Below are 27,568 nucleotides of genomic sequence, written 5' to 3'. Positions count from 1 at the left end.
ATGCCTCAGTGGATCTTCTCTTGTTGCTCAGGGGCTGCTTCTATTTTCACAAGCAATTTGTATTTCTACATAGTGCTGTTGCCTGGCCCCTCCTTGGAGCTGGTGATGAGCTGCTGTAAACAAGGTGGCTGGTACAAGCAGGGACTGAAGTTTGGTGCCCTGTTCCCAGCCTTCCTTCAGAGAGGGACAAGTTTCTTTGATGTTTGAGCTGTGTCCTCATCACCTCCTGGTGTTGTTGCTCATCGTGCGTGCCATCGGAGGGTCTGCTAGCAGGCCTATGCTGTGGGAGCTCCTTGGGGTCATGCTGCAAATGTACATGTCTATATTAACAGTAATTTGTCTACTCTGGCTTTAAATGTTGAATATATCTGTTTTGAGATCTTTGTGGGGAGGGTTGACAGGCTCTTTACCACGTGCAGCCAGAAGTTACAAGGTCACTGCACTGTCCACATCCCTCCACCCTTCCACTCCCCAGCTGAGCTATCTCTGTAGAGTGCTGACACAGCTAAACTGCTACTACTTTGTCACACTTTTTTTTTTTTTTCACACCTCCCCCCCCCCCCTCCTTTGTTTTCCCAAGTTTAACCTCTCCCCCACATCTGTTTCCTATGAATTTATCTTTGTGGAGAGCCCAAAAAGCCTTGATGCTGTGGGTGAAGCTGTGTGCCTGTGCCTGCCTCATGGAGATGCTGTCAGTGTTTAAGATCCTGGGCTACACCGAGAGGAGATTGTGGGAAAGATGGATGAAAAAGATTGAGATGTAGTGTGAAAACTGCAGAGAGCCTCCCAAGTTTGTCCAGGACTGATTTCTAAGGATGTGACTTGGGACCCTCAGGCTGGAGTGCTGTCCTCCCTGCAGAAGGGATGCTGATGGGACGTGTGGCCTTTTGGGGATATCTCTTGTTGTTTACTCTGGCTATCCATGACTAGCAGGGCAAGAGAAGGGACAGATTAAGTTATCAATCAGGAGCACATGTCAAAGGGAAGGAACAAATAGTCATCACTCTCCACAGACAGTTTGAGACCATCTTAAAGGTGTTGGTGAGAGCAATGTAAATGGAGAGAAATACCGTGGGCCTTCCCTGGAGTGCTGGGTGGGGACAGAAGACAGTTTGTGGGCAGCTCATAAACCTCAGATATCAGCACCTGAATTCCTGCTAATCCCCAATGTCTGGAAGGTGGAGCATGATTTGTTTGCAATGGACACAAAGCTGGGAGGGTGGTTTTGGCCAGCTAGGAGAACCAGGGTGAAACCAGTAACTGTAATGGTGCTGAGGCTTGGGTAGAAGGGAAGGAGTTGCAGTATGCAGCAGCGTGATCTCTGGTGACACAGGGAGGGTGAGATCAGCCAAGGGGATCTCCTCCATGAGTCGCACCAAGCAGTGAATGTGAAGTCACTTGTACGTGAGGGATTCCTGCAAATTAACTAACTAACCAGGGCTCGCTGGGAATCTCTAGTCTTGCTTCATGCGGATGGTTATGTAGGTGACTTCTCTCTATTCCTCCTTTAATATTGAACTCTGTCAGATCAATTATTAAATATGGAGGAGAGGGTTTTATGTCACTGGCTTGCGGCAGCAGTTAGAAAGCAAGTGCTTTGTCATACCAGCAAAGGTTACTTAGTCAGATAAGCATTGGGAGGAGAGGTGGAGTGCACTAGAGCTCTGGGTTAATGAAAGTCTAAAGGCACACATGCTTGCTTGAGGAGCTGTAAACCTTGGGATGGGCTTGTCACAGGAGCAGAGTTGACATGAGGCAGAAAACTGCTGCTGCAAAGAAAAGGGAACTTCTTTACTTTTTTTTTTTCCCGAACTGTCCTGTTTCTCTCTTACACAACGTGGGTTCTGTTCAGCATGGGAGTTCACATGCAGAGTTCCTCATGTAAGGGCAAGAACAGAAAGCTGGAGATAGAATTGATCTGTATGGCCTGAGCCCACTTGGAGAGAATAGAAAATGCTAATTATGGGGCAGAAGTTAAAGATGCAATCAATCCTTCAACAAATGGAGAAGGCAGATGAGCTGCCAGCCCTCCTAGGAACAAGGTAGTTAAATCCAGGATGGATTTTTCAGAGCCAGGGCAGTCAGGAAGCAGGGTGGCTACTGCAAAGCCATTCCTCATCCCGATGCTCACAGTGAGGGTAGGAAGCTTTTTAAGTAGGCTGTTGCTCTGTGCCAGGCTTTGTCAGCTCAGTGTCTGAACCCAAAATAACTGATTTGGCTGTAGTTATTGCTTCCAGTTTAGGGAAGAGATCTGTGAGAACCTGCCAGTTGTAGTTTAGGAGGATCTTATTTTTGTATTAGGCCCTTCAGGTTCTTCTGGGTTTAGTCCCCTGTAATTGCCAGGGCCTTGCTGTATGGTTGTTTTCATAAATTAATGAATCTCTGTCCTTAGGTTGTAACCATGCTGCTGCTTGGGATACTTGCCCCCTGGGTGCCTGCGCATCCTCTTCCAGCTCCCAGCTGAGCTCATCAGGTTTCCCTTGTCCTTCTGCTGCTCTTCTTTCCTTTCTCCATTCCTCATGGATTATAATAAAAAATGGAGTGTGGAGGGCGTGTGCCCAGTGCGTTGTGGCACCCTGCGTGCAGGGCTTTTCTCTTCCCTCCTTCCTGCAACGCTGCAAGCCTCATCCTAACACACTGCAATGATGATCCTCTATCATCCTGTGTAGGAAACGCCACCAGCAGCCCTGAACACGAGAACAGCACAGCTTCAGAGGACAAATGGCCTTCTTGCAATGCCCAGGATGAAATGCTGAACTTGGCCTTCACCATTGGGTCCTTCTTGCTCAGTGCGATCACACTCCCCCTGGGAATTGTTATGGACAAGTACGGTCCCCGCAAGCTGCGGCTGCTTGGCAGGTTGGTGTCCTGGGCTCTCCATGTGGGCTGAGGGGTGAATTCATGCATTGTCTGGGGCAGATGGGTGCTGTGTGGGTGCTGTGCCTGTTGCGGAGTCCCTGCAGCCTTGAGAACTGTCTGAGAGATGGGGCTGAGAGCTGCTGGCCATGCACAGGGCTCACCGGAGCAGCTCTGGGATGATTTCAGCCAGCACAATGAATTCTTCCGTAAGAGAAGGGCCTGGGACTCCATGTCCGCACATTTCAGCTCTCCAGTGTTGATCTGCTCCCTGGCCAGATGGAGCCTGGAGGAAGAGCGGAGTCATTTATGAGTCACGGAGGGTAGCTTTTTCCTTGAGCTGGGAGCTATGTCCTGAGAGGCACAAACCCAAAATGTTACATCATCGTTTGCAAGCTGGGGAGTTAACTTGGGAATAAACACATCCTGCCTGCCTTTTCTAGGGCCCTTCTCTGCCATGTGGTGTGTTGCTTTCTGCCTCAAATAGCAAGGTCGCTAGCTGCTTCCATCATGGCATGTAGGGATTAGTGACTTGTTGGGCACAGTGGACCCCAGCACTGCTGAATTTTAATGCACCGAACAATACCAGAAACCAAACTGGCCTGTAGGCAGAGTGGGAAAAACAGGGCAAGTCTCTGACTCAGACCCTACCAGAGAGGAGCAGGTAAAGACTGTGAGTGATGTGACCACAACTGGGTCTTGGAACGAAGGCTGCTGCTGTCTTTGGTCACCTCGAGGTACGGGTTGGCAAAGCTCTGTGCTGCAAAACCAGAAGGGAAGTTGAATCCAGCAAGAGCTGCGTCAGTACTGGGAGGAAAGGTTGTTGCCTCAGGCCTTGTGCAAGGCTTGTCTGTAATATTTGGGTATTTCCCTGGATTTTCTTTTTCCAAATCACTAGCTTCCCTCCCTCTTACAGAAATTATACTGTGCTTGCTTAACAAAGTGCTGAGGAGGTAGAAACATCTGTAATTTACTGTGTGTAAGTGCGTCTGTAAGAAACTTGTGGTTTTGGTTCCCTTTCAGCGCCTGCTTTGCTGTGTCCTGTGTGCTGATCGCGTATGGTGCCAGTAACCCAGACTGTAAGTAGGCATTTCTCTGCTGAGCTGGGAGGGCTTTGGGGCTGTGGCTTGCGTTTTTTTGGGGAAGCAGGCAAGCATGCACGGCACTGCGTGCTTTGTCTGTCACACCTCCAGACTGTCGCACGTCCAGTGCTGTGCTGGGGTCTTGCTGAGGACACAAGCCAAGCGTCTGCTGGCCTGTGGGAGCAAAGTGGCTCTGGGGAGAGCTGGTGTTTCACAACTCTAAGTGGAGAGCGTCGCAAGGGCCAAATGTCTGAGATAGTCAGGTCTTTCGGCTTTGCATTTGAGCAGGGCTGGGTCCTGTAAAGAAGCAGTTCCAAACAAGTTCATGGCTTTTTCGGGGTTGGGAAATAGGTAACAGCACACAAGGTGTAATCGGTTTTCTCACCAGGGGTAGAGGGAGCGTGGTCGTCAAGACCAGATAGTGAGATGACACTTTGAATCCAATTCTTTCAAGTAAATCTTTCTGTTAAGGCTCATTCAGACAAGCTGCATCAGCAAGTCAGTTCATTAGAGAAAAGAAACACTTCCATCCTGAACAGAGATGATCCCATCCTGAATTCTGTCTTGGAGGAGAGCCCTGGTCGTCGTCCTCTGTGTGGCTGGGGAGATGGGTGGTGGGTCAGGAACAGCGTGTCATGTCCTGAGGGTGTTGATCCACTGAGGTTTTTAGTGTCAGGACCAAAGCCCTCAGGACTTGGGTCTCCTTTCCTTCTCCACCCCAGTAAAGGCTAAGAGCGTTTTTTTATTGTTGCAGCTTTGTCTGTGCTGATATTCATTGCTCTGGCTCTGAATGGCTTTGGTGGGATGTGCATGACCTTCACATCGCTTACGGTAAGTGAAGAGTTATTACCCGACTCTATTTTATTCCTTACTATGGCCATGAGCTGGGCTAGCAGGAAAGAACAAAGTGGATCTTTTGCTTGTGGCTTGAATAGCACCTGGTTTTTGTTTGGTACAAAGGGTCACTCACGTTTACCTGAAAGGCTGAGTACTAGGTGGTTATTCTAAGGCTTTTTTTCCCCTGGTCCTTTTTTTTTTTACCTGCCCCTTGCACCTCAAGTGAAGGTGGGGGAAAAAAAGGAAGTGTTTTTGTCTAGAACTCAAACTGTCTGTATATGCAGTGCTCAGCTACCTGGCACAGGCTGGACGTGTGTTTGCACTGGATTTAGCATTGACATACTGCGGGAAGAATCAGCAGGGTACAAACCCTTGCAGCTGCATATGACCAACTTTCTGCAAGCGTGGTTTGTATCTCGCCCCAGGAAGACGGCTGTTCTTGAGCACAAGACCTTTTGCTCTCAGAAGGTCCCTTCCATGCGCCCTTAGAAAAGCTGTGCTGTTGAATGTACCCAGCTCCATCTGTGCAGCCCACTTCAATCTGTTTAGTCCGTGGATTGTATTGCAAGCATTTGTCAACAACTGTCAGCTGGATCTCTACATTTTGGGGTTCTTTTTGCCTGGAGACAGAACCAGTATCATTCTCCAAGTAGTTGCTTTATTTTCTACCTCATTACCCTGATCCTTCTCAGTGTGGCTGAAACAGGGCTGGGTGGAAAGTCTCTCAGAAGACAGTCTGGGAAGCAGTGATGTTTCTTGAGCTGTGGTTGAAAACTGCAGATTTGGACTGCGTTAACTTGCTGTTGAAGTAAAACTTTCTGTTAAGGTTACCTCTGATTTAACAAGGCTTAGATGCTGGCTGAACAAGTCGCAGGCACTGGCTGAACTCCTTGAGACCTAAATTTGGCAGAGGCTGGGTTTACAGATCACTGTGTGTACTGTGATGTTGCTGCTGCTGTTGCTTTCATATATTCAAAGCTTTTAGAAGTCTGTGCAGATGTTGGCCTCTCCTTTGTATGTAGTGTTCTTCCCTGGAAGCCTTGGCCATGGTCCCAAAGAACTATGGGGCAAATGTCATCCTGCCACGCTTCAAATAAAAGCAAGGAAGAGAGGAGCACATCAGTGCTGCTGTGGGAGAGGATTCCCATCCTGCTGCTGCCAGCATTGGTTATTGTCTCTCTGGGTGGTTATTAAGGGGTCACAGATTATTTTAGAGCCACTGGTGATGACAGAAGTGAGGGCAAGGATAGGGCAGAAATATATTAGATGTGCTGTACTGTGACTTTTAGCACCAGTAGTAGTAAGCAAAGCCACTTATTAGTGCCCTCATTAGTGAGCCAGTTCCGCAGCACTAAGGAAGTACAGCAGCAGAAAAAGGTCAAGTCTTCCAGGAAGAGATCCAAGCCTTGAGGAGGTCTGAAGCAAGTAGCGATGCTGTGAGTTCACACAGGGAGACCTCAGGTGGAGCCCAGCCCCTCCTGACAGCAGTGTGTTTTGTAAAGAGCTGAGGTGGCTTCAGGCCTGCCTTCTCAAATCCAGATTCAGATGTAGCTGCTCGTGCCTCCCTGCAGAGCCGCACAGAGGCATTTCAGTACCTGAGGCATGAGAATGTGATTAAAAATAATCTGTAGTGGAAGGGAAGCGCTTCTTCACCTGCATCGCAGCGTAGCTGTGGTGGTGACTGTTAAAAGCAGCTGTATTTTGCTCGTTGGTGGCTTACTGTTTTGTGTGGTTCTGCCCGCAAGCTGGGGTGCTCACAGCTGTGTCAGGAGCCATCTTCTGTGGTGACATGGTGATCTCTTGTGGGTCCCTTCCACCTGTGGCCCATGGAGACAGGATGACAGGTCCATGGCTTGCAGGCTCTGGGTGATGTGGCTTGCACGTGCTGCGCTCTGCGTTGTGCCCGGGAGAGGCTGAAGTGAGCGCTGAAAGGGGGGACTCGAAGACCTTTTTAAAGACGTTCATTACGCAGAGGCAGCGAGCACAAATCAACTTGTGGTGCCAAGTAAGCTTGTTCTGGCTGACACAGGCACGGGCTGCCGAGCACGCACGTGCATGCACAAGTCAAAGCAAGGTGACTTCCTTCTGCTGCCAGCTGCAAGTGACCTGAAGCGCTCCAGGAAATGGGTCAGACCCGCTGGTGCATGAGCTGCTCCTCGGTGGGTTACAGTCGCTGCTTTGTAGCAGGGTGGCTGTGAAGGGAGGCCCAGCAGCGTGTGGGGTTGGGATGCTCCCGGGGTGCTGCGGCTTGTGGGGCTTCATTAGGTGTTGGGACACCTGCGTGCGTGGGCATGGTGTGATCTGATGACAGGGCAGGAGATGGGATCCTCAGTGCTTGTGCAAGGGGTAAACCGGATCTCTGAGGATTACAGCCTGGGACAGTATTCCACGCAGCTTTGCCTCTTGGTTTTAAAGCCTTTTTCAGTAACAAGTCCCCAGGGTATCATGAAAGCACATGGCAAGCTGCAGAGCCAAAGCAAGCTGCCGTTGCTGGGTGCCTTGCATGGTGGCTTGGGGAGGAGGGAGAGCGAGCGAGCGGGGCTGTTTCCAGTTCTGGGAACAAGGTCAGACTGTGCCTGTTGTTAAAATGCAGAGGGGAGATTTCTGCCTCGTGACTCGGTCTTGGCCAATATAAGTGAAGATTGGAAATGGAAACAGATCTGTGTTGGTGGCTCTGACAGCAACACAGGAATCTGGCGCTGGTTCTGCTCTGAAGCTATTTCATGCAAAGAAATAAACATGTGTGATAAATTACCACAAAGAGCCTTTTATAGATTGTTTTCTGTCCTGTTTTCCTTTCAAAGAATTACAGCTGTTTTGCTCTTATTTTCTGCTACAAACAGCGTCCTTTAATTGGGGGGAGGGGGGGCATCTCTGTGTAGAGGATCTTCTCTGCTCGGAAATATTAGGAAAACTTGGGGCTCTGTGTTCTTTTGTTTGCTGGAGAATGGGAACAGGAGTTTCCATCTGCTTTGGACAAAGTGGGCAGTTTGAGGCTTTCCTGAAGAACATATTTTTAGTGTCTGTATAACTTCTAAATATACTCCTGATAGGGAAAACAAAGTTTTGCTTGAACAAAAATACCATTCTCCAGTAGCCTAGTTCTCAATCCCTTGACTTTTTGCACTGTTCTTTCAAATGGTCCTTGCGAGAGGAGGGAAGCTGGGTCTGGTAATACTGCTGTGGTACCTTTTGTATATGGATTGTCCCCAGGAAAAGGCTGAAAAAATTATAGAAAATGATTGAAGGCCTTAAGCTTACTATAGGGCAGATGAGAAAGTAATCTGCAAGAGGAAATTTTATCAGTTTAGGATTGCATACCTGTAATAAAGGACTCCAGGAAAAAGTTATGGTACAGCAAAATTAAGTTGGTACCTTTCAGACAGAGCATAAAATTAATAATACATTGAGTATTATTGACCTTTAAACAGAAGGCGTAAGAGTTTCTGTCATTATGTCTTGCGTGATTGGGGCTGTCATACCAGAATGGGCAGAAGTTAGTGGAGGAGTCCCCTCTGGCCAGCAGGGATAAGATCAGAATGAGGAGCAGAGCTTTTTGATGGCAGGAAAATGAAGAGCCCACTTGCTCTGTGGCTGTTGTTTTTCTCTCTATGGTTCATTTTTTCCAATGCTTGCTGCTATAAAGACAGCATGAAAAATGGCTTAGTAAGTATTGTGTGTTATTTTAGTAGCTGGTCTTTAGATGAGACCTGCACAGGCATTGCCAGTGCTGGCACTTGCAGTCTGAGAGGTTTTCTGTCTGGGTATGAATTACTTTTTCCCTGCCTTCCCTCTGCCTCTCCAGGAGTCCCGGATTTATTTTCCTCCCAGGTGCTCAGTGTTAGCAGTTTCTGCTTTGACTGGGTTGGATAAAACCTTAAATCTCCTATGTCCAATTTTTAACCTGGCTGCTTGTTTGGTGCCAAATAGGATTTTAGGAAATCTCTAGCCTTTGTAGGACTTCTGTCCCCATTGCGGCAGAAGCAGACTTGGGTTTTCCTGGATGCAACTGCTTGCTTTCAGGCCTGCTCTATGTCTCCAGTAGCCCTCAAGAGCAGGAGAATCCACCTAGGAGTTGCTTGTCTGCTGTATGAAAAAGGCTTTTTGTGATCTCTGGGGAAAACCAGCCTGAGCCAAGAAGCAGCTGTGTTTGTGGAGCTCTTGCCCTGCTCTGAGCTCCCCAGCAGGAGCAGCTGTTTGCTGTAATTTCTGGAGATTATTTTAGGTTTGGGGTATTTGAGATGAAATCAGTGCCCTGCCTGGTGACAGTGACTAGCCTTTTTGCACCCTGCCGACACTGTATTCTGCAGATGCTGTTTTCTGGGGTGTATATTTAGGCCACTGCTTCCAAGAAGAGATTTTTTTGTGCTTGGTAACAGACCTTTGGATCCTTTGCCGTTTCCTGTCTGCAGCTCCTGAAAGCAGCCTGCTGGCAGCTCTCCCGCATGCAGGGATCTGGGGATGGGTGTGGGGATCCTCGCTGCGGAGGAGCGCAGCGTTTTCTGCCTCTGCCGTGCGTGTCTGCTCGGGGTTCACCAGCAGCATCAGGCCGGGCACACCATCGCCGCAGTTCCTGAGCTGAGGTTATCTGAGGACCTGGAGACCGCACTGCATAGGAAGCTCTGCAGTGAGACAGAGGATGATAAACAGTCAGATGGATCCTAGAGTGTTCCTGCACAGAAATACTTGTGTTGTAAACACGCTGGTCCTGCTGTGACACAAGCCAGGTTTGCTTGCCTTATATGCTACTCCTGGGAAAGATGGATTTGTTTTTCAGCAGTGGAAGGGGAATGTGATGACAGCATTTGCTTGCTCAGGCTCGGTCTAATATTCCCTGAATCATGTTGTTCAGCAACATCTTTAAACAGGTAAAATGCTGGTTATGCTTTCAGTCCTAGAAGGCACCTGCAGTGTCCTGCTTTGAGGCCCTCTGAGGCTGACGTGGTAGTGATGCCCAAGTGAATCTGGGGAGTAAGTGACCCAAAAAAGGAGGTGGGAGGGAAATCTGCCTGCCTGCAGCACAATCTCTGCCTGTTGACCAGCTTCAGGAGATACTGGCTGAGCTCTCTGTAGCCTACAACTTCAAAGCTTCTCCCTGTAATTTCCAGTTTGCAGGCCAGCATTAGTTAGTGACAGAAACTTGCTTATTTCTGGTTGTTTAGAAAAACAGGGAGTTCCTCCTTTCCCAGGAGAGTGGGAAGGTCTCACAGCTCTTTCTGCCTGCACCACTCTGCTTTTGGGTCCTGAGTGGAAGCAGGGGCTGGAGAGCCTGCCTGCAAGTGCTTCTGCTGTTGAGGTGGCAGAAGGGGCTACTGTGAACTGCTTCTAGCTGTCCCTGCTGAGAGCTTTGCTTTCCGAACAGATCCTTGCAGAACCAGCCTGGTCTGCTCTTGGCAATGCCATCACACCTGATAGGAGCCCAAGCGGAGAAGTGGAGTGGGTGGCAGGAATAGCAACGTGAGGTGCTGTTGCCTGCTTCTTGCTGCAGAGTTCAGCAGCTTTATAGCTGCACCAGACAGTAAAGCCGTGGATATCTAGTGTTTGCAATTGCCTTTCTGCACCAAGCTCCAAGCTAGTGTGCTTGGGCATCTGAACCATCCATCCAACTGATGGAGACACGACCAGCTTTAGCCCCCCTGGTAGAGGGAGTCTGCTTTCACAGAAGGAGCCAGGGACAGAGCTAGAAGTGGAAATGCAAACAGCAACACAAGTTTGTTTGTCTCTGTTCTTCTTGTTATAACACGAACTTTCTGCTCTACTGCAAAGATTTGTTTATGCACCCTGGTTCTGCACCCAAACCTGGCAGTTCAAGGTGTTGCAGGGTGTTAAAGACTGTGCAGCTGTCACAACCTGTGTCTAACAACTCTTGACTAAGAAGAGGGTGATATGCAGAGAACTTGGGCACATACTTTTTTGAAGAGGAAAGGAGGTGGTGGCTACAGACTTGGTGTAATGAATTCTTAAAGAAATCACAAGGGCTGGAGCAAGCACTCCCATGCTAAAGGTAACCAATGCAAAGTATGCTGTCAGTCTGGATAGAAGCAGTGTCACTAAGCACATAAATCTTGGACTGTAGATAATCCCTGACACTGGAAACACCAATGCAACCTGCAGAGCAATATCCTAAAGAGCTAAGTTATTCTTAAGTAAAACTGACTGCTTCAGATTCTGGTATCCAGGAGGCTTAATCCTAAAGGTCAATATCTTCTGAAGAAAGCCTCCTTCCCTTTTCTTCCCTTCCCTTGGCAGCAGCCTGTTTCAACCAATTTTTCTTTCCCCAGCTGCCCAACATGTTTGGTGACCTTCGTTCCACGTTCATTGCTCTGATGATTGGCTCCTATGCTTCCTCTGCTGTGACTTTTCCAGGAATCAAGGTGAGGCTGTGGGATCATGACTCATGACTGGTGGTGTTGTGCTGGAGTCTTGCACCATTTAGCAATAATGTGGAAAGAAAGAGGGATTATTTGTTAAATCACTCTTCTAAGGATGTGCCGTTGCAAGACTCAAGTTCCTGTCAAAGACTTTCCAAGTGACTGCCTCAAAAACTCAACAAATATTGCAAAGCAAACAGACTGTTTGCTAATAGACAGTAAAATTTTAAAGGTGTTAAGTAAAAGTGAAGAAGGGAAGAACTTTTTTTATGAAAGGTTGCTTTTTTAAACTTTTAAGGAGAATATATATGTATTTTAATACACATGTATATTTAATGTGTGTGATTGTCACGGGTAGCTGGCTTTGAACACAGTTCAGAGCTAGCAAATGGCACTGAAGGGACAGAAGAGATGGTCACTGGGGCTGCCTTGGTAGATCGCTTAGTGGTTCTGAACCAGAGAGTTTTGTTGCAGAGTTAGCGTAAGGGGGATATAATAAGAATAAGCCAGTCTCAAGTGTGCAGGGAAGTTCCTACTGGCTTTCCAAGGAGAAGGTCCTAGATGAAAACCTTTGACAGTTATCTGCAATACTGCATGCTTTTCCAGCTGGAGGTCCTGTTGTTGTTTCTGTAGCTGCTGTTAAAGATGTATACATCTCTTTCTAAGCCTGGATGTCACAAAACTGCTTTTTGTTACCACTTGAATTAAACCCGTTTTAAACGTAGCATGTTCTTTCTCACAGCTCCCTCTCAGACCTCATTCAAAGGGTGTTGAAGTATCTTGCTGTTCTGATAGCCAAAACCATATTCCCTTGTGATTTCCAGGTTATATATGACTTTGGGGTCTCCTTCATCCTTATTCTGCTTGTCTGGGCAAGCTGTGCAGGACTAGTTTTCCTCAACTGTTTCTTCAACTGGCCACTGGAGCCCTTCCCAGGACCAGAAGACATGGACTATTCGTAAGTGTCCTCTAGTCTGGCCTTGAGGGCTAATCCCATTCTTAATCCTCTAGAAAGTGCTGGCACAACTAGTTTAGAGGAGTGGACAGGAAACTCCCTTGCATGTTGTTTATTGCCACCACTTCTGAAGTTGAGGATTTATGTCTGCCATTAGTGTTATGTCTTGACTGGTGAATATCTGTGGAAAGTGGAACTTTCCAAAGCATAGGAATTATGAAGGAAAAATGATCTGTCAGTAGTCATAAGTATTTCTGTATTGACCTGTGCTAGATTGGCCTGGAGGAAGTACCTCTCTGCGCTCTGGATGCAGACTGTTTGTGGGTTTGTAGATGGAAGCTAGTGCCCTAAATCCACACAAAGCCTTTCTGACTCCTGCAACTTTGCTGCCTCTGATTCCTCACCCTGTGTTGCAGCTCTCTTGCTCTTTACTGCCCAACAGGGTGAAAATAAAGTTCAGCTGGCTGGGATTTGACCACAAAATTACTGGGAAACAGTTTTACAAGCAAGTCACGACTGTGGGGCGCCGTCTCAGTGTGGGGAGCTCCATGAAGGGCCCCAAGGAGCCAGCAGCCTTGCAAGAGAACAACAAGCTCTGTCTGTCTACGGTGGACTTAGAAGTGAAGTGCCAGCCCGACAATGCAGGTGTGGTTCCATGAGTGCCCCAGGGGTGCTTGTGCCGGCACAAGGCTGTCGGCCTCTCTGCTCTGCTCCAGACCTGTTTATAAAACAGGTGATACACGATCCATAGTTGCCAGGGCCACATGCTAGCCACCATTATTTAAATAGAAGTTCAGTTGTATAAGGAATCCTGTCCTTGTATACTTGCCTAAAGACACCATATGGTGTTGCCAGTCGTGGGGACGACATGGGTAACTGGTGGGGCTGCAGAAGGACAGTGCAGTTGGTCACTGCTGTCTCTTAAGTAGACTGTTGCCGTCATGACCAAGCCTTCCTTACTCAGGCAGTGGTATGGCAAAAGCGAACAGTTTAAAGCTTTGTTTTGCTCTTAATCCATAGAATTAGGTGAGTCTTCCTTCCTGCTTCCTTGCCCCAGTTACTGGGAGCCAAACTCCGAGCATCTATAGCTGTTCATTATGGACGTCTGTAAAGCACCAGGTAGTTGTGAACTCCTTGGAGCTGCCGCTGGCACATGGTGTTGGAATGACTAGCTAGGAGAAGACCTGTTAACCTGGAGGCGAAAGCCTCATCTGAAATTTTACGTGTTTATGAAGGTATGTTGCCTTCTTCAGAGACTCTGTTATTCCTTCTGCAGCTTCTCCCTCCTTTATGAAGAGTGTCTTCAGTCCTATCTTGTTGCTCAGCCTTATCACCATGTGCGTCACTCAGCTGCGGCTCATCTTCTACATGGGAGCCATGAATACCATCCTTGAGTTTCTGTCTGGAGATGAAGATCAAGGTAGGGTAACCTGAAGACTTTTATCGGCTTCCTTGGAACTGGGACCTGACCCAGACTTGGTCCTTGCAGCCTGATTACTCAGCAGATACACCGTGTATGGCAATTAGTGGTGTCAGAGTGCAGCTGACAGCTGCTGGTAGGGTCTGGCAGAGGGCTGGAACTAGCCCAGGACAAAGGGGCAGCGAGGTAGACGCTTGAATGTCAAGCTAATTTTAGCCCAGTGTCTGTTAAATACTATTCCATGTTATTTCCCCAGATGGATTGTTGAAAGTAGCTTCTCAGGATGGACTGTGGGTTTTTTTTGTTTTTTTTTTTTAAATTGGAAAACCTATTTCATCAGGTATTTGCTTTGCTTATCCTAAGCAAGCACAAAGTACAGAGCAGCTGACTCATGACTGGTGGTTGGACTAGGTGTCTCAGCCCAGCAACCGGGGGTGGGAGAAGTGAAGTCATAGCTGTTTTGTGCAGCTTGGTGTGTGCCGGGGAGGCTCAGGGGCGCTCGCTGCACTGGACTCGTATTTATAGCTCTGATTCAGTACATGGAGCAAACAGGAAAGAGTACATTAGTTTACTGTTGTTGAAAATACCCAGGATTGCAAAACAAGACTTGGCCTTTTTTTTTTGTCCTTTGTAGTAAGATCCAGTTTGAACTTGTTAAATCTGGATTGCATGAAGCTGATAAATCAAGAGGCACTCCTCTGAAAACAGGAGTGAGCTCTGGGGGAGGGAAGGAAACTCGGGAAACTCCAAGTGCCCTGGCATTCCCTGAATTGCTTTGTTTCTTGAGCCTTTGACAGCCCGCAGCATTCAGCTCCTTATCTCCTGGCTCAAGAGCCAATTTAGACATTAAACAGTAAACAGGACAAACTTCACACTGCCTACCTTTCCCAACACAGCTTAGTTTTCTGCTTACCTTGTAACTCTTTCACATTGATTTTTTTCTTTCTTTCTTTTTACCCTGGCTTGCTCTACTTATCTTTCATTTTTTTCCCTCTCCTCCCCTCCTTGGTATTTTAGAATTAATATTAACTATAATATGCTGCCACTTCTGTTTAGATCAAGCTCCATGTTAAATAAGGGATTGTGCCCGTTGGGTGCATTGCATTTTTTGCTGTGCCACCTTTAAAATTCCTTCCCATTTTCCCCCTCCTCCCCCTGAATGTAGCCTGGGCTCTCAGTGCAGTAGCTGTCTTGGTGTTTCCATGGCATCAGCAAAACAGTGGTATTGTCTAGTCGCAGCAGTGTCAGGCTGCAAGAGTCGTTCCAAGAAGTGTGCAGCTCTCTAGAAATGTAATCTGTGCAGATCACAAGAGGATGGGACACTGCTCCCTTGGACTTCTCATTCTTCTTCCAGTTATTTACTTGAAAGTGGTTTGTTTAGAGAGCTCCTGAGAGCAGTTGCAGGTGGAGGGAGCATTCAGCAAGGGAAGAAGAGAGTTGAGTCAATCCTGCAAGTGTTATGATCAAAGAAAACTTAAATATTCCCTGGACTAGAACAGGAGAGAAGGATGTGGGGAAAATCATTCAAATAGGTAGTAAAGTCCTTAAGTTGCAGTGAGGCAATGTGTCCTTGAAAGTCCTGTTTCCTATGCAGATTACGGTGACTTAGACCTGTCATGAAATCTGGAGGTGGAAAAAGCAGTCAGCCTGTGGCTACTTATCTTCTGCAAAGCCCCCAAAGATGGGGGAGAAGCTAGGGAGTGCAGTAGCTCTGTAAATGACTGTATCATTGTGTTGTAGGAAGTCAGGAGAGAGTAGGCCTGTTGTGTCTAGAACATGAAATTTGGCTGCATCTTTCATAAATTGCCACCTTGTTTTCAAATCTGGTAATACTTGGAGACCTTGGGTAGAATCAGGGTGGGCTGGAAGACTCAGCTGTATGAGGTGCTTGCTCAGGATAGCTTTGAGGGAAAGACGTGTAGAACGGTGGATGTAAAGGGTTGTGCCCATGTGTGTACACTTTGTTTGCTCTATCCAGGCTTCTACTTCTGCCATATCTACTTCTGCTGGTACTTGCTAGGTACTGTTCTCCCCCCCCTCCACAGGAAAGAATGTTTGCCCTATTTTGTAGCAGCTACTGTCTGTCCTTCTCTTGCTGACCCCATAAATTTCATTCCCTGCTTCAAGTTGGCTTCTGCTCTTGGTGTTTAGAGCCCAAGATTAAGTGTTCAGAATAGCATGAAGAGGCAAAACATGACAGCGTGGCTTGCTTCTTACCCTCTATTAAAAAATAACCAGACAACAGCAAATCAGCTCCAGGAGTGTTTGTAGAGGGTGATGCCACCTGTCTCTCTTGGCTACAGCAGTTGCTATAATGAGATGGGATGTGGGGCCACTTCGGGGCTTGCCTTTGCGGAGGTAATGGGGGCATGAATGTGAGGTTGGAGTTGGAAGTTCCTCTTGGTTCCCCTGCCAGCGACTGGAGCCAGGAAAGTATCATCAGGTGCCGTGCCCGGGCACAGCAAGGCAGCCGTGCTGGGGTTTGATACTACTGTATAGGAGAGAAAGGCTTGTTGGAAACTTCTCTCCATTACCAAGTTGATTTTGGTATAAATTCTGGCTGTACTGCTTTGGCTAGATCTCTAGAAATGTGTTGTGAGGGATGAACTAAAATTCTCTTTGGTTGTTTTGCTTACAGTGCTGTAACTTGTAAGTACTCTGTGCTGAAATGGGCAGTTTCAGAATTACATCCTTCTTTCAGAGCTGTGGTACACCATGACTCGCCCTTCTGTGTGATGCCTACAAATCCATCACGTGGGCTGCAGAGAGGAAGTGGAAAAAGTATTGCAGGGTGGAGGAACTGTTCAGTAACAGGAGGGGACAGTTTTTTTTTCTAGCATCAGCTTTCCCTTAGCAAGCCATGTAGACACTTCTCCCATCTTTAACACATGGGGAGTTTTCATCAATTTGAGTTTTTAATGATTGCTCTCAGATGCTGTGCTTTTTGCTGCTCATCTCCACTCCCCCTGTCTCCAAACCTCTCCATTCAGCACAAAATATGTTAGTCCTCACCTTCTCAGCCTGGCTTGTCCTTGCTGGACTTCCTGGCTGGAGAAGATGTAGCTGCAGCTCCTGGGAAGGCAGGAAAAGAGATGACTAAGGCAGGGCTGGCTGTGCAGGACATACTGCTTGTAAGAACTTTCCCTGTTGGTCGTAGCCAGAATAAACCTCACTGACACTAAGCAGTTGCTGGGCCCCATTTCTGGAGCCCTACCTGCAGTTGGGCTGATGCTGCTCAGAGAATAGTAGTGCAGGATCAGAATGGTTGAAGCAAGTGCGCCCAGTATGTCCACCCTGATGTCATCTCTGGGAGGCTAAATGATGAAGCAGGGCTTTGGTGTCCCAGCTCCTTCAGCCCTGCCTGTTAGCCTGTCAGTACCTGGGCTCTCAATGGGGAGGAACAGCTTCTTTTCTCTCATCTTTTTTTTTCTGTTGCTGCTACAGTATCACTTGGACTTAAAACTTTTTAAATTTTTTTTAAAATTTTTTTTGCCCTGCAGTGGCTCTCTACACTTCCATTTTTGGGGTATTGCAACTGCTGTGCTTGCTGACGGCGCCTGTGATCGGGTACATCATGGACTGGCGGCTGAAAGAATGCGATGATGGCTCGGAAGAGAATGAGGAGAGCAACGCTGAGCAGTGCGTAGTGTGCGCCACACGGGACATGCAGCCACGTAGCAGGCCTCCTCTGCTCTGCATAATGTGTTTTGTGATGAAAGACTGAAAAGAATATTGGTTCTTCAGTATAGAAAAGAAAGCCTGAAGGAAGACTTGATAATTGCAGAGGAAAGGACCAAACTATCTTCCATGTCTGCTAAGATCAGTCAAGAAGAGCAAGTCTAAATTGTAGTAGGGGAAGCTCAGACTGCCCTTCTAGCCTAACAGTAAGAGTAACAGCACTGAAATAATTGCCCAGATGTTCCTCAGCTTTCACTGATGGAGACCCTACCACCTCATTAGGCAGACCTCTAGCCAAACTGGTTTAGACAGAGTTGATGTGATATGTGGAGAATCTTGCTGTGAGTTCCAGTAGCTGCTGAAAGTGCTTTTTGTAACATAGGTTTTGCTATCCTTCCAGAAGTGACAAGAAAAAGAAAAAGCGTGATCGTCAGATCCAGAAAATCACCAATGCCACCAATGCCTTTGCATTCACAAACGTCCTGCTGGTTGGATTTGGAATCACCTGTCTTATTCCTAATCTACCGTTGCAGGTGAATAGGTGAAATGGGTGGGTGTCCTGGAGGGGCTGGCAGTGTGGGTCCTGGCAAAATGACGGGCAGGATGGTGCCAGGAGGTCCTGCAGGCCAGCAGAACCAGCTTGTGGCAGGGCGGATTTCTGGCATTGCTGGGAGACTCCTAGACTGCTTTGGGAAGCCCAGTCTTAGATATGAAACAAATAATACTACGCAGCTGACATCTCTTGAGAGAACCTAAAGAAACAGCTACAGTTAAAATATCAAGAGTTGATCTACAATTTATTCACACTTAGAAGTTTCTGCAGCTGAGCTCTGTAACAACAAATGCTTTCTACCAAGATCCTCTCAGCAGTGCCTGTGCATTTAACCTGGGCTCTTTAAGCTGCTGAGGTTCAGAAAATTTGCTGTAAGAAGCATGACACTGATATATACAGGAGGTTATTTCTGCATCAAATGCTATGCACAGTGGTACCTGTGGGATTATAAACCTGTTAAAATATTTATTTTGTGGCACCACCTGTTTTTGGCAGAGGAGTTTAGTGATTTTATGCTATACTTAAACATGCCTTGATGACATAAGCAAACAGATATAGTTTGCTCATACTTGCGTATTGTCTGCAATAACTTGTGGAAAATTAACTAAATTGGCCACAAGTGCAGTAAAAACAGCATTGTGACCCTGGCCACAGGTTGCTGGGGACATGTCCTTGCAGCAGTTCCATCTGCAGATGAGATGGGTCTTGCGTGTGGTTAACCTCAGGGGTCACTACGTGTTAGCTGTTGCAAAGTAAGGGAAAGCAGTGCTTTTAGAGACAAGTACAAATTTCTTCCCTTGTGCTGATCTTTCAGGTTTTGGTTCTGGGTTTTCAAGCCCAGCTGTGTACTGGAAAGGAGAATAGCTTTAGGAATAGTTGTATGTTGGGGTCTGGAATACCTAGGTGGTAACTATGGTGTGACACTTTTCTGCTTCTCTTTCCAGATTCTTTCCTTCATTTTGCACACAATTGTGAGAGGATTCATCCACTCAGCTGTGGGAGGCCTCTATGCAGCTGTGTAAGTCTCTGCTTACCTATAATACATGGCTGGACAAATAAACTGACTTGGGATGATAAGCTCTCCAGGTGAGAGGGAGATCAGGAAGTGAAGTCTTCATGATCAGAGGGGAAAAATGTTGCAACTTGTTTCCGTGGTCACCACTGGATATGACAGTAGCTGGACTGAAGTCCTAGCTGAGACTTTCCTTGTTTAGAAGCAGCTCACCCATTTGGCATAGCTACTGCAATGAGAGGCACAGCTATGAATGGGCCTCAGCTGAGACTAGGCTATTGACACTAAGGTTATATAGTAAGAACTCAAGGCTTTTTTTGTCTTGTAATGAGTAGCTATGTGTATGTGTCCAGGTAAAACATTAACATAATTGAATACATTGCTACTGGTCTGCTCTGAAATTACATTGGTAAAGCATTGCTCAAGATACCATTTGTGATGCCTACTCCCTTTCCCAGGACAGGTCATCCATCCTGTTTCCAACTTACCAAATTATCAATAGCTGAATCTGAATGCTCTTCCTTATTAAGCAACGCTTTTGGTTTTGAAAACAGATCTTCCCCTCTGTCCTGAGCTTGTTGGACAGAGGAACAGAAAGAAGCTGTTATCACTGAGGTGGGAAGGACCTCTTGAGACCATGTAGTCCAACCCTCATGTCAAGCAGGGTCAGCTAGAGCAGGTTGCCTGGGACTCCATCCAGTTGGGTTTTGAATATCTCCACAGATGGAGACTCCACAACTCTACAGACTCCTGTCAAAGGTTTTGGTCCCAGTGTCTGGGGAATCCAGACTAGAAAATCCATCTAAGACTCTACTTCAAAAATGCATAAACTTTTGGTTCCCTGGCATCTCGAAGCAAAAGATTTTTGTCTTAGGCAAGGTAAATACCTATTGCTGTACATATCAGCTTGCTTGTGAACTAATGCTGTTTGACCGTAGCAACTCCTGGAACTTCCTGGAGTTGAGGTATTTTTGCTTTGAATGTGACTTCTTTGAATATTTGAAAGTTTTGATCTCCTATTTTCTTTCCAAGCTTAGTTTAACCTGACCCTTTTTAAACACAGCTCAGTCAGGGTAAGAGAGATGTTAGACTGTTCCTGAAATTTATTTTTTCCATTAGTAGTATCTGATATTCAGCACTTTCCAATCAACAGTATTGAAACAGTTTGACATAGGATCAGACTTGTCCTCTAACAAGGAAAACACATACTAACCTGTTGTGCAGGTTTCACTCACTTCTAAAGGGAGCAAATTGTTATGACCAGATGAAAATGATTGCTCAGCTGCAAATGCTGTCATCTGGATAAAGAGGCCCTGCTTTTAACTTGTAAATACCAACACTTCTCCCTTTGCAATAGGAACAGTAGTTGTATAAGCACTTCCATCTGGCTATGGTACAGCTGCAAAACAAGAGCTGGATCTGATACTTCTTCAGTTTGAGAGCTCAGGATGAGGATAGTTTGGAGAGGAAGGCTCCAGCCTTGTCACCAGCTGCATTCTGCTCTAGAGAGCACTGCGCACACCGTCGGGTATAACTAAATACTCTATAAAAAGAGGTAGTTATACATAAGTCCAGGAGAGAGAAGTTCTTCATAGTGTGCCTGATTGGGACTGTGCTCTGTTGTTAGTCGACTGGGAATGTAATCTGATCTGGGTGACGTGCACCAGTCAAGGTGACACATAATAATGCTGTTGCTTTCTCTGTTGACAGATACCCCTCTACTCAGTTTGGCAGCTTGACAGGGTTGCAGTCGTTGATCAGTGCCCTTTTCGCCCTCCTACAGCAGCCTCTTTTTATGGCATTGACGGGACCTTTGGAAGGAGACCCTCTCTGGGCAAGTTCTTCTCAAATTTAATGTGAAAGCTTGGTGGATAAGATGATTTTGGCTCATTTTGACTCCTGTGCATGGACCAAGGTTAAAAACAGCTGGAATTTTACATGCCCCTTAGTCTGCTGTTACCTTGGTGCTGTCCAGGAGACGCTTTCCCATTCTCTGGGAAGGAAAAACCATTAACCCTTGTGCTGGTGTATGGAAAAGGAGGAAGGGAGATGGCTGCAGGAGTGCTTTCTGCTAAGTTTCTGTGGCGAGTCAAAATCTGTCAGGTAAAAGTGAGTCAATCTATGTGGACCTCAAAATGCAGTAGAAATACTGTTTCCTTGAGAGCTATTAGCTCCAATTACCTGTCAATTTTGGGTTGCTGATGCTACTGTCCAGAAAGCCAAGTGGCTATTGAGGATTGGCCTAATGTGGTGTCTTAATGAGAGTCTGTCTGGGCAGCTCAATAAAATCATGGCATGGGTGGTCTTGGGAAGAGTCCTGGTCTCTGGGCTACATGTGCCCACCTCAGCAGCCTGTTGCTTTACAGTCAGCAAACTTGCTGTAAAAGAATTGTAACTTAAACAGCCCTGCCTGTTCTGTGGAACAAGACTCCTGCAGCCATGATCCAGAGTGACAACCTTGCAGCATTCAGCTTATACATGTGGTGCTCTGGGCACAGGAGTGTAAATATAAATACAGTGGAGGTTGTTGCCAATACACTGAGCAGGGCGTCTCCTGGTTTGCCCACAGCTGAGTGACGTGGGCTGGGTTCTGACTCTTCAGCACGCGTGACTGGGTTGTTATCTTCCTAGCCTGCCTGATTTTTGTTTTGTCGTTCTTCCTCCAGGTGAACGTTGGCTTGCTTGGTGTGAGCTTACTGGGTTTCTGCCTTCCAATCTACCTGGTCTGCTACAGACGCAGGCTAGAGAGAGAAAAGAAACAGAAGATGGATGATGCCAAACTTTTCTTCAAAATCAATGGCACTCCCAATGAGGAAGCCTTTGTTTAAACTGGTGCTTCTCAAGTACAGCCTCCCCTGTACAGGTTCCTACCACATCCGTGGGTTCTACCTGTGGTGTAAGCCAGGCTTTTTCTCTCCTGGCTCTGCCAGTCTTTGCTCATCACTGGAGTGAGGGCCGGACATCATGACTGAGCTTTCCTCAGATACGTGGCAGGAGGAGACTTCCCACTCCTTACTCCAGAACACGGGACACTTTTCCTTTTTATAAAGGCCATGCAGATACTGTGTCTTAAATTATCCCCTGATCACACTCTCCAGTGGCAGTCTCTGCATAGGAAACTGGGGGGAGAGAAGGAATAAAGGGATGGGGGAAGAGGGAAGAAAGACCATAATTTGAGTTTGCAAATGTAGCACACCGAAGTCTGCTTTCTCCCCTTCTTCCCCCAACCTTGGCTGACATTGTCTCAGATGTGAGCTGCACTCTCTTCCCTCCCTCCCTGAGGTTTCATAATGGTCTTTCTGCTTGATATGTAGCTGGACCCAGTGGTTTTAATGTCTATCCAGACATACCCCAGACTGTTTCTGCGGCAGGGAAGGGGATTTTATTCCTATGTGTATGAGCACAGCTTCAGTGTACTGCTAAATGTTGGCTGCTAGCACTGACAGCTCCCAAACCTTTTATTACTGCAAATGACACAGACTGAGCAATGGATCTGCCTTCCACACCGAAATGAAGAGCCTAGTGGACTGCTTGGTCCTAGACCAAGCCTTCAAAGGCCTGGAATTCCTCTTCTTCCCGGCCTGCAAACCACCTGTACGTGTTTTTAAACTGTCTGCAGTCCTGGAACCTTTGAGCTAGGAATTGGATCTTGTTTACCGATGAAGTGCTTTGAGACTTGTTGCCTTTTGCTGCCTCTTCCCGCCAACATGACCCTGGGAGGGGAGCAGCAGTGCGTAAAGTGGAGAAGCTTCTTGAAGCTGAGTTCTGGGGCTCCCAAATAACTTGGTGTTCACGTGTCGTGAACTGACTTTCTGTTGAAACGAATTGTGCAGAACACTCCTTTGTGTCTGGTAACTGGATCCTGTGGACATATGGCAGGGTGATGTGGTGATGTAATTCTTCCTCTAGCCATAGCTTATTTACATTGTCATGATAATAGCCCCCAAGCTGCTGAACACCAGGTTACTGTGACTGACCAAAAAGCTGCCGGTTTGGCTGTATTAAGAGCCTTCTGCAACGTTGATGCTCTGTCTGGACAGAGTATGTGGTGATTGTATGGTGACACTGACTTACAGAGCAATAGATGTGCGTAAAGGTGCCCCAGGCCTGTTCACCATGGAGGGAATACAAAGGGAATTCTTAACCTGCTTATTTTTATAGAGGTTTTCCTAAGTCTTGTTTAAAGTCAACTTTTCAGCCCTTAACCTTGTTGAGGTCGGTAGCTCAGCCTCTGTAGCTGTGTGACTAAACCACTGCACTGTGTGGACCTGCTGGGAGCAGGAACTGCGCAGCGTTGAGGATGAACGTACAGGCTGGGCTGGGCTGAGCTAGTGGCTGCAGGAAGGTTGGGGGCAGAAATAAAACAGTTATGAAGATGGTAGTGGTGGTGCTTTCTGAACCGCCAACTCCTGCATTACTGTGAAGCCTGGCAGGGGGTGAGTCATTCAACTTCTTTATGTCTGGTCGGAAAAGTGCAAGACTCAGTCACTGCCCTGTTAGCTCTAAGCTGGGGATTAGAAACAACAGTGCACACAGATCTTCCTTTGAGAAATTACCTGGAAACTGGGCGTCAGCTCCCTTGCTGATGGTTTGAAGCGTGCAGACGCCCAGCCCTGCCAGGCCTTCACCTTCCCAGAAAAGCCAGCTCGGTGACCTGTTGCGTGGCCTGGGCAGGAGGAGTCCGGGCAGGAGGGGCTAGCAGCCCGCGGGTCCCTGGCTGGTGGCCGCGCCAGCACCGGGCAGCTCTGTGGGACAGCAGCGCCATCTCGAGTCGCCGCCTGCGGCGGGCAGTTCAGATGCCACTCCGCTCCACGGTACCTTCTAGTCTTCAGACACTCGTTTGGAAATGACTTGCCACTTGAGTATTTTACACATTGTGGATTTTTTTTTAATGTGTTGCCTTTATTAAATGTGTTTGTTCCAAGACAGCCTTATCGCCTGCTGTCAACACTTTATTCTTCTAGAATTTTTTATCTTTTGTTGGCTTCTAGCTTTGGTGATGATTTCATGACCTTCCCAGGTTTTCTTTCTTTTGTGTCGAGCAATAATTAAGGGGGCAGAGTTTTGATTTACTTTTGTGTTCACCTGGCATTGTCTCAAGTACATGTTCAGAGACCCACCAGCAGTAGTAGAGCTTGCCTAGGTTTCCAGAGGGCTTTCTGCAGGATTCTGCATTTTGTATTACTATACTTGCTCCTAAATATTTTAAGAAGATTCCTACTCTTGCTCTGAGATATTTGTGACATGACAATGACAGATTAAGTATCTTTTTTTAGTAAGAGCTCAGACAGGTGAGTGTCTGAGCCACAGTCCTCAGGCTCAGTGTCTTTAAAAATAGAGACAGCTGTTGGAAGGTGTCAGTGTGCTAACTCAGCATTGCTTCCACCTCAGTTTCAGAATACTGCATGTGATAGCTTCCACTCTTATGTCGCTCAAATTCCTGATATAAATGGCTTTGCAAAATGGTGGAATACAGAGTGGCAGATTTTCATGAAGTCGTCGCAGTGGAGGTGATGCTGCCTTTGCAGTATGTGCAGCTAAATTAAAGAACACCCTTTCATTCCTGCCATCTACCTACTGCAGTTCCCCGTTCCTGCCCTTTATTAGGAATATCCTCTAACCCAGTTTCATCTGATAAAACGGTGAATATATGTGGTCAGTGTCTCTGCTGATGTGCCATGGTGTTTAGAAGCTGCTGGTCAGCTGTGGGGAATAGAGCTCATGCCTTCGATTCAGCTTCAAGCTCTGCAGACTGAGAATAAAGTGTGCCTTTGGCTTGCAGGCACCAGGACTAGGGGGTACACAACAGTTTTAGATGTTCAGAGTTGAACAGACAAACGGGAATGCTTTCTCGTGCAGTGCAAAGTCAAAGTGGAATTCACTGCTGCAGAACCTAGTGGGGAACAGAAGTGTAACTGTTTTTAAAAAGGGGCTGGTTAAACAATGGTCTGATGCATCCGCTAACTCAGGGAGATTTTAAGTTGCTGTAAATAAGAAAGTTATGCCAAGGAAAGATTACTGTTCTACATGCTCTGTCTCTTAAGAATTGGTCAAAGATGGGAGAAAATACATGCTGGGCTAGGCAAAACACTGCACTGATGTTGTGGGGTTTAATTTACTCTGACAGTTGTAAACCAAATTATTTTCAAAAGCAGTCTCAAATTTATCTAGCAAAAAAACTGCATCTGCGTGCAAGATGTGCAAATACTCTACTGATTGTGGCATAACTGCTTAAATACCGCACCTCCTGCAGGGGTGAGCCCCCGGGAGGACAGGCTGTTCGGGCTTCAGCCTCTTCTAAATGTTGTCTTGCATGGTGCAAAAACAAACACTTGGGATGGTCCTGTTAGGTGTGATTGTTCATGGGCTGTTTGCCTCGATGCTTTGGGGATGTAAGTGTGGATTAGTTATGTTTGGAGTGGGAAAACAGCATTGCTGCTTTCTAGCCAAGGGATGCAGGACCAAGGAGATTCCTCATGCGCTCTTCTGTGTGCATGAGCCACCTTGTGGAAAAAATCAACGGGCTACCAAAGACCAAAGAGACACATCGATTTAAATCAATAATGCATTTACCTGTATAGCTCAAATATAGGTCAGTGTGTTTAACTTACTTTTGTAATTCTTAAATGCTAGAATTTGTAGGGGTGTGTTTTATGCCTGTTGTACCGCCTTACCCTCATCCATGTGAGAAGTACAAGGAGGCTGGTCATGGGAGAGACCTCATCTCCACAGAAGCATCCCCAGCTGAATGTCATGAAGCAGAAACCCGATCTGTGAGTACTTGCTGTTTGGAGGAGCCCTCAGTCAAGGATGTTGCTATGTAGAGGTGATTGCACCTTCTGGAAACACTGCTGCTGGCTTCTACTGACTCTTGCATGCATTTAATGTGCATCCATGTTTTTTAAAAAATTATAAAAAAAATAGTGGGGAAGGGAAGGATGACAGCTTCTTTCTTTTCACTAATCTGTCAGTACCTAAGCCTCATCAATACAATCTTTATATCACCAATGCAATGATGCTATCGAGTAGCATAGAAAATCTGTGCTGTTTTGCTTAACAGGACACTTACAACTTTATTCAGTTACTGTTATAGAGCATCTGGATCCTTGAGATGAAACTGGACATGGATGCCTGGAAAAAAAAAAAAAGAGTAAATCTTGCTGAGACTCCAACTTAACTGCAATGCTGCTACAGCAATCAAAATGTTCAACTCCCACAACAAAGCCTGGCCTCTTCATGCTATGCCTACAGTGGAAAATTGTAGGATAATGAGATTTTAACTAAGTAAATCACTAAAATGTTTTAAAGTAGGGGATTTCCCTCTTGACAAGCCAAGGAATTTGGAAAATATGCCACAAAATATAAAGCAAATACTGCAGGGTAAAGGATGAAATAATAATGGAAACTAATATTACAGTAGGATTCCTGATGAGAATGGACTGTTGGTTTGTTTTTTTTTTTTTTAAAGCTATGTCTGATTTGTATTTCACACTGTTATCTTCTCTGAAATAGCTCTGGAACAATGATGTGTTATGTAGATGCATTCTTACATGTTAATTATAAACCCTCCAGGTCCTTGTTTCTCTACCAGTGCTGCCCAGCCTGTCTCTGCGCAATCTGTTTTTATCAAGTGTCCTATGCTCCGCGTTGTCATCGTTCCTACTGCTGCTTGTCACTTCCTTGTGCCTGACCCTGTCACTTGCTTTTTACTCCGGGGACAATCCCCTTTTTCAGAAAGCCCCCTCTTCTTACTCTGACAGCATTAGGGGGTCCTGTTCACAACATTTTTTGTAGTGTTTGTCAAAGTTGAATCGTAAGCTCCTTGCGCCAGGCCTGTGTCATCTTTTCTGTGTTTGTAAGGTGATGTGTGTTCTTGCAGTACTATCTAAAAATAAATGTGGTATTAAGTTAATCATTAGTTTTCCTTTTGAGGCTGAACGTAATAAAGGTATTGCTTGGTTCCTAATGAGGCTATGTAAGCATGAATGCTGTACATGGTGTCATCTGCCAAATTGCTTGGCTGCACGTTGACTGTTTCCTTGCCTCTTTCATCTCTAGGCTAGGAGCAAACAGATTTTAATGGATCTCTATCTGAGAAAATTTTGATCTGTTGTTTTTTCTAATGTAGACAGCAGGCTAAGAGATCAAGGTGAATTATACAAAGTGAACAGGTATCAAATAATGAAAGATGAACAACTCTGGCCTTAACTGGGAATGCTAGAGAAGAGGTACAGGGTGTCAGTAGGAAAGCTGCACATTTTGGTTATCCATGCTTGAGCTTGGTGACGCTAAATGTATGGCATTTCATTTTACCCATCTAATAAAGACAGTCCTTGATCTGTGATTCCAGTGACCAAGTAGTAAAACTAGTGCTTTTAGCTGTTTTTTTAATGAGTAGGTGTTCCATAAAAGGGCTTTTTGCAACTGTCTTCTGACAACTATCTGGGGCTACTCTCAGTTCGGGGGGCCGCTGCTCAGTAGTATTGAAAAAGGACTTGCAAACGCTGTAAACCGTGACCTGCTGTCGAGGTGGAGCCCCAGCCCCCCTCACCCTGACAGCCGCCCCGACCTCCCCGCTCGCTCTCCCCGTCGTTTGCCAGCCCTCCTCCTCCTCCTCCCCAAGCGTGTCCCAGACCCCGTGGAGCGGGGGCGGTGGTGGGTGTCCCTCAGGCCGGGCTGGGTGGCGGGGGAAGGGGGAGTCGCGCTGAGGGAAACGCTCGTTCCCGCCGCCGCGGAGGGCGGGAAGGTCTCGCGCCCCCTTTCCCCCCCGGCCTCACCCCGCGGCCGCCGTGCGCGCGCGCGCC

The 27,568-nt window shown here is 46.8% G+C and overlaps 1 protein-coding gene across 1 annotated transcript in view; it reads left to right on the top strand.

Annotated features, from left to right (window-relative positions):
• The window catches only part of SLC43A2 (solute carrier family 43 member 2), a 33,488-nt gene extending 6,758 nt beyond the window's left edge, over nucleotides 1-26,730 (top strand). The window contains exons 3-14 of the mRNA XM_074844969.1: nucleotides 2,670-2,859; nucleotides 3,880-3,935; nucleotides 4,693-4,769; nucleotides 11,057-11,149; nucleotides 11,971-12,104; nucleotides 12,544-12,746; nucleotides 13,378-13,521; nucleotides 17,022-17,160; nucleotides 17,600-17,732; nucleotides 18,697-18,770; nucleotides 20,475-20,598; nucleotides 21,431-26,730. Of these exons, the coding sequence (XP_074701070.1) occupies nucleotides 2,670-2,859; nucleotides 3,880-3,935; nucleotides 4,693-4,769; nucleotides 11,057-11,149; nucleotides 11,971-12,104; nucleotides 12,544-12,746; nucleotides 13,378-13,521; nucleotides 17,022-17,160; nucleotides 17,600-17,732; nucleotides 18,697-18,770; nucleotides 20,475-20,598; nucleotides 21,431-21,592 (1,529 nt within the window). The 3' untranslated portion in view covers nucleotides 21,593-26,730. The remainder of the gene's footprint in view (nucleotides 1-2,669; nucleotides 2,860-3,879; nucleotides 3,936-4,692; nucleotides 4,770-11,056; nucleotides 11,150-11,970; nucleotides 12,105-12,543; nucleotides 12,747-13,377; nucleotides 13,522-17,021; nucleotides 17,161-17,599; nucleotides 17,733-18,696; nucleotides 18,771-20,474; nucleotides 20,599-21,430) is intronic.
• Nucleotides 26,731-27,568: the final 838 nt, after the last annotated feature.

This window comes from Strix aluco, chromosome 19 (genome assembly GCF_031877795.1).
Source record: "Strix aluco isolate bStrAlu1 chromosome 19, bStrAlu1.hap1, whole genome shotgun sequence".
In the NCBI taxonomy this organism is placed as follows: domain Eukaryota; kingdom Metazoa; phylum Chordata; class Aves; order Strigiformes; family Strigidae; genus Strix; species Strix aluco.
Note: the sequence above shows the minus strand (reverse complement) of the source record. Positions and strands in the feature narration are given on the sequence as shown.